The sequence below is a fragment of the Bicyclus anynana genome, chromosome 3, assembly GCF_947172395.1.
Source record: "Bicyclus anynana chromosome 3, ilBicAnyn1.1, whole genome shotgun sequence".
Taxonomy (NCBI): domain Eukaryota; kingdom Metazoa; phylum Arthropoda; class Insecta; order Lepidoptera; family Nymphalidae; genus Bicyclus; species Bicyclus anynana.
In genome coordinates, this window is record NC_069085.1 from 15031953 (window position 1) to 15037952 (window position 6000).

Consider the following 6000-nt stretch of genomic DNA (forward strand, 5'->3'; position numbering starts at 1 on the left):
TTTTCTCTTCTCTAACCCGCGCGTGCATAAAGACTCCAATAAAAACTGTGTAAACGAAAACCGGCTTTATTTCCTTGTGCCCTGAAGCTAGACTGGCGTGAACTAGTATGCAAATACGCCGTTATTATTATATGCATTGAACGGTCTGATTGAAATTCCATGCTCCAACAATGTGTACCCGTGCTTAGTACTTATTTGTTCAGTTTATACTTTACTAGCGATAGAACACGGATTCGCTCGTCTTTTATAAATATTAATAATATTTGACAAAAATAACTGAGGAACCTGTACACATCAATTCTCTTTCTACAATTGCTAACGCTTCGAAAACTGATAAATGCATGGGGATCAACTTATCGATCGAATATGTCCCATACGATTTTTTTAGTATTCGAAGCGTTGGCGTTCGTAGAAAGAGAATTCATGTGTAGATGTACATGCACATGGTTAAAGACGCTGAAAATATGAAAAATGTAGTTACGGTACACAAAATATTGTGCAAAAAAAATTTTTTTTTTTAAATATGCTATGGGGAAACTTGAAAAGCCTGAAGTTGAATTTAGCCATTTTGTTTAACCTGTAAGTTCGTCAGCTTTGAGTTCCCATAGGCAAGTGAGGTAGGCAACTGTGGAGTCAGAGCCCAGGTGACACGAGAATTTTATATATGTGATGATATACTCGTATACAACATATTATGTTAAATATTTTCCACTAAATAAACTTATCAGCCAATACATACTTACCTAAATAAAAAAAAATAAAAAAAAAGATCGCAATTGTATCCCTCCAATAAACAAACAAACTGATAATGCGTTTAAATATATTGATGTAGATAACCTAAGTACATAATTTGTAGAGTCCCTTAAAGTGTTACCAATATACGCAATTAGTTCAATCGATTAGCCATCCAACCACATCGATCTCTTGGACATTAAGAGGGATAAAGCATTTAAAAAATGCTATCAGCTCCGAAGTTATTTCTAGTGACTTTATAAACGACTATTGGCGTTAGCTATATTTAGATTATCTAAACTATTCTTGACTTTTCTCAAGTTAACTATAAAATTCATATAGCTAACTATTAGAGACACAAATTGAAAACTGGTCCAGTTCTATTTAGGGTATGGATTGAATATAATATACCAACCTACAATTTCTTGCTACATCAGTTGACTATTTTATGTATTTAAGTTTATTAATATATATGTATATACTTATTTATTTATTCTATATGGAAACATAAAAATGTAAACTGTTAATTAAATTTTATAAAAAAATAATGACTTGTTTTAAGGTTTGTTTTTTATTTTTTTTTAATTTTAATATAGCTAGCCCTCGATAATTTCTATTGGCAAATAATAGCCGAAAAATCAAAGAGACCCAATTTACCTAAAGTCCCTCTTCGAATTTTCCATTTTCTTTCTTCAAATTCGGATTAATTGACAATAGTTGGCACTTTTTCCAGCAGGCTAATTCATTATCTTTGACATAAGCTACTTGACATTATACGAAATTGAGATTCTATGTAACAAATGTCATCCGGTGCTTGTATTACTAGCGGATATCATACTGTATGTAGATGACATTTTGTCAATGTTTATTTTAATAGGTTGATAATAAAGATCAAAATAGTGAATAGCTGGCCGTGCTAGGTTCATCAGTAGTGAAAAGTAACGAAACAAAGTCATTGGAAATTGGCATTACTTTGAGTTGGTAAGCTTCAGAGCTGTATGTTATCCTCTCTATTCGAATGGGAGTAAATAAATTGAGCACAATTAAGCGTATCTAAATTACCGTAGAGATAAACGTATTCTGTCCATTAGTACACTAGTTTAATATAGATTATTTTTGTTTTATCGTTCGTGTTATTATTAAACAGGGTACGTCGTGGGTTCCGATGTTGTTTAAGTACTAAAAATGGCTAATGTTTTTCAACCGACGTATTAAATGCAGGTTCTGTATTCGATACTCAAGTGTGGTGTATGTTTGTGTGTCCGCAGTTTTCATTAAAGAAAACTGCGGACACAAACTCTGGCTGAGTTTGTTGTGGGCTCTTCTCGGACCAAGGCGCGTTTGGAACCCTCGTAACTTTAATTTTAAGTTTCGAATAATTATTATCACCATTATCTTAAGTTTAATATTATTACCTGACGTTTCGAAAGTAAGTCTATTTTAAATAAATGAATTTTAACTTTGACTTTGACTTTTTGACTTTGACTTTGAACCAATACCCTTCGGAACCGCAGGCAGATATATCCACTGGGCTATAATGGCTCTATTGGAATTAGAATATAATAAAGTATTTCCTATAATTGTCTTAAAATCCTATTCAGTTGTAAGTCCACCCAATTAGAAGGTAACTCCGTTAGCAGTATATCAATCACCCGGCAAACAGGCCGGTGATTATGCGACCACGTGCAGTGGCATATCGAGCCGCATTTACATACCCGGTAAATCTTGTGCCGCTGGGTGGCCCGACAAATGATTGTCACCTTTTAAATTTGCATTCATTACCATGCTTTAGCGTAAGGTGCGGCGTATAGACGCGATGCCAACAACAAAATGAAAATCAAAAATATTTATTGATTTGATTTTCGTTTGTTTTGTCCTGACTAACGTTTTAACTGGGCAACAAGATCATCTCCAAGGTCCAATGCTGCACATTTTTTTTGTTATATTGTAATCGTTACTGAAATTAATTTTTTTTTTCTGTCTATTCGTATTTTGTTGACTGGGCATCACGTTGAAAGTACAAAATGAATCCAAATGAGACTTGGGACGATTGGATACTTTCGCGAATTGAATAAGGATTGAAAGTTTGTATGGAAAGTCCCGCATTTTTCAAGCTACTTGTAAAAATTGTGCGCACCTCGAAAAAGACTAATTCAAGATTTTTTTTAAAAAAGGGGTTACGGTTTTTTTTAACATATAAATCATTCATGTTTTGAATTATACTATTTTTTGAGTATATTATTTGAAACACGCAGATAATTAAGATAATTCTCTGGTATGCAGGTTTCCTCACGATGTTTTTCCTTCACCGATTGAGACACGTGATATTTAATTTCTTAAAATGCACACAACTGAAAAGTTGGAGGTACATGCCCCGGACCGGATTCGAACCCACACCCTCCGGAATCGGAGGCAGAGGTCATATCCACTGGGCTATCACGGCTTATACCTACTTATGTGTAACTACGCCTAATATGAACTTAAGCGAGCTCACATTATTCATTGGACCTTACGATGCATGATTAGTGTCGTGATGTTTACGTTTAGTATTCATTGTGACGCCCCTGGTTGTCTGCGATTACTATTCGCGATTAGTTCAAGTATGGTAATTAGGACCTAATTACCGTGGCATAAGACTGAGTCTTGTGTGAAATTAAATTGTAGGTACATAGGTGCGGTAGCTTAGTACTCGTTACACAGATTCGTTTAGGAACTAGCAGATGCTCGTGGTTTTAAACCAATAGAAGCTTTATTATTACATGTTTATGCTATTTGGTTCCACTAGAAAGGCACTTTATTCTCACAGTAACGGGAACTACGCGGGTGAAACCGGGTGTGGGCTAGTTAGGAAGGTATAAATGAAAAAGAGTCTTTTTTTTATTATTTACAAGCCCTTGACTACAATCACACCTGATGGCAAGTGATGATGCAATCAAAGATGGAAGTGGGCCAACTTGTTAGGAGGATGAATTTCTGTTTCTACACGACATCGTACCGGAACGCTAAATCGCTTGGTGGTACGACTTTGTCGGTAGGGTGGTAACTAGCCACGGCCGAAGCTTCCCACCAGACCTGGACTAATTAAAAAAACCTCAATAGGTCCAGCCGGGGATCGAACCAGGACTTTCGTCTTGTAAATCCACTGAGCCACGGAGGCCGTCGAATTATTCTAGCATTACTTATATAAGACGACTTCTCGCGCATCGAAATGAGTTGTTTTCTTTCTAAAACAGGTTTAGAGGCGCAATTTCTAATAACAGGCATATCTAGCAGTTGTATACTCTATATATTTTTTTTTAATATAGCTATGGTAAATCGGAATCTTCAAGTACAGAGGTAGTAGTGTATTTATGTAAAGAAAGAAAGAAAGAAAATTTATTCAAATCTAAAAGTGTTAAATAAATGTTATTTAAGAAACTGAAAGAAATGATTTATATAATTTATTTATTTAATAACGCTATTTAAAAACATACAGATTTGCTTACTCGTACTTTGTGATACTGATTTAGAAAAGTAACCTCTGTATCTTATATATTTAGGGTTTATATTGTAATGTTGTATGCTCTAGTTACGTAGGTAGGTTCTGTCTATTAGTCTGTTCAAGATTAACTCGACTGAACAGATTTTCATGCGGTTTTTACCAATAGAGTGGTAGATAGGAAAATTTTTCAAGGTTTTGTAAATTTTGTTGTACCTACATTGGTCGAAATATATGACTAAAATCGCTTGGGAGCTTTCATCAAAAACGCTGCATAATCCCTTGAACATATAACAAAATAGTGTTGTGGATTATTAGTATTTTTAGACCTTCAAAGAAGACTGCGATAGCATATTAAAGGATAGCTTAAGGAGAGCAAATATGATCACGTACAATGAACTAATGATCTCGCGGACGAAGTCATATATGCCAAGCCATATACATATGCCATTACATATTGCATATGCCAAGTAGATAGACATATAAATTCAAAAGACACTTGCTTATACTCACCTCACAACCTCAAAAAATGCAATCAGCACAAAGTATATCGCCCCCGGGTACGTTCTGTGCATTCTGCGTTTTCCAACTGCAACTTTCAACTTCCTCATGTTGGTAACACTACATCTTCTCTTTCCGAATTCATCCTTTACGAAACGCGTTAACTCCCCGAAAGCCTCCCGCAAAACTAAACAAGATATTCTGCGACACCGAAAGTCATTTGCTCACTAAAATCCATGCGAATTTTTCCGTAAACATTGCATATAACACACGTTGTGTACAAACGGTATCGAATAATAAATACCGCGATAAATGTGCGGAATTTTATCGCTCGATGTCGTTAGTTGGGCCTAATTAGGGGAACGCGGAGCGGCTTGTTGTTTTCGGTTCACTTTTCGCATCACGCGGTTTGAAAGTTTGTATACGCGGAGGCCGTCGGCGCGTCGCCGACGCGTCGGTTTCTCTTTGGAGCGTTTGGCGGACGCGATCGCGCGTGGGATTCGAGGCGTGCTCTCCGCGCCGCCCAGACGTCGAGAAAAAAGTTAGAGGGGCGTGTGAGCGCCTCCGCCGGCTCCACCTACTCTCATTATCCTTGTTTACGCAATATTCCCCGATATTTCGGCACGGGACTGTTGCACACTTATCCGATTATACGCCCAAAGAAAGCGAGGAAATAATAATGACGTAAAACTTAAAAAATCAAAGGTCGGTTTGTCAATGTCATCGGAAACCATGACCTGATAGACGCAGCCGTGTGTTCGCAGGGCGCTCGCGTTTGACAGTGGCAACGTGGACACAGACCCTGCGTATATAAAATGCCGCCCCACGCGTATTCCCGGCCATGGGAAACGATATCCCGTTGTTATTGGTTTTTAAATTGTTTTGTTACGAAATCCTTTTGATTTGTATCTCGTTTTACTCAACAAGTATGTCTAGCTTGTAAAACGCGATAGCTATCCAATAAAAAAACGATTAGGTGTGAGTGAAGCTTTAAGCAAAATTATTGACGCCTATATCTTTTTAGTGAACAACGTAAAAAGCATATCTACATGGGTCGATATTATCCTAATTCGGTTGAGCCGATGTGGATGCTACTTTGGCTATTAGACAGATGTTTAAAAGGGGAAGATTAAACATTATACGCCAAGAAATGTAAAATAAAAAATGAAATGCTTTCGTCGAAGTTATATTTAAATGGAGTTTGGTTATGGCCTATAATAATAAATCATTGAATAATAAAAAAAACATACCTATCAAATTGAGAACATCCTCCTTTTTGAAGACGGTTA

At 36.5% G+C, this 6000-nt stretch overlaps 1 protein-coding gene across 1 annotated transcript in view; it reads right to left on the reverse strand.

Moving 5' to 3' along the window:
- Positions 1 to 5483, reverse strand: part of LOC112058532 (protein Wnt-10a) — a 49385-nt gene extending 43902 nt beyond the window's left edge. The window contains exon 1 of the mRNA XM_024099419.2: positions 4724 to 5483. Within this exon, the coding sequence (XP_023955187.2) occupies positions 4724 to 4821 (98 nt within the window). The 5' untranslated portion in view covers positions 4822 to 5483. The remainder of the gene's footprint in view (positions 1 to 4723) is intronic.
- Positions 5484 to 6000: the final 517 nt, after the last annotated feature.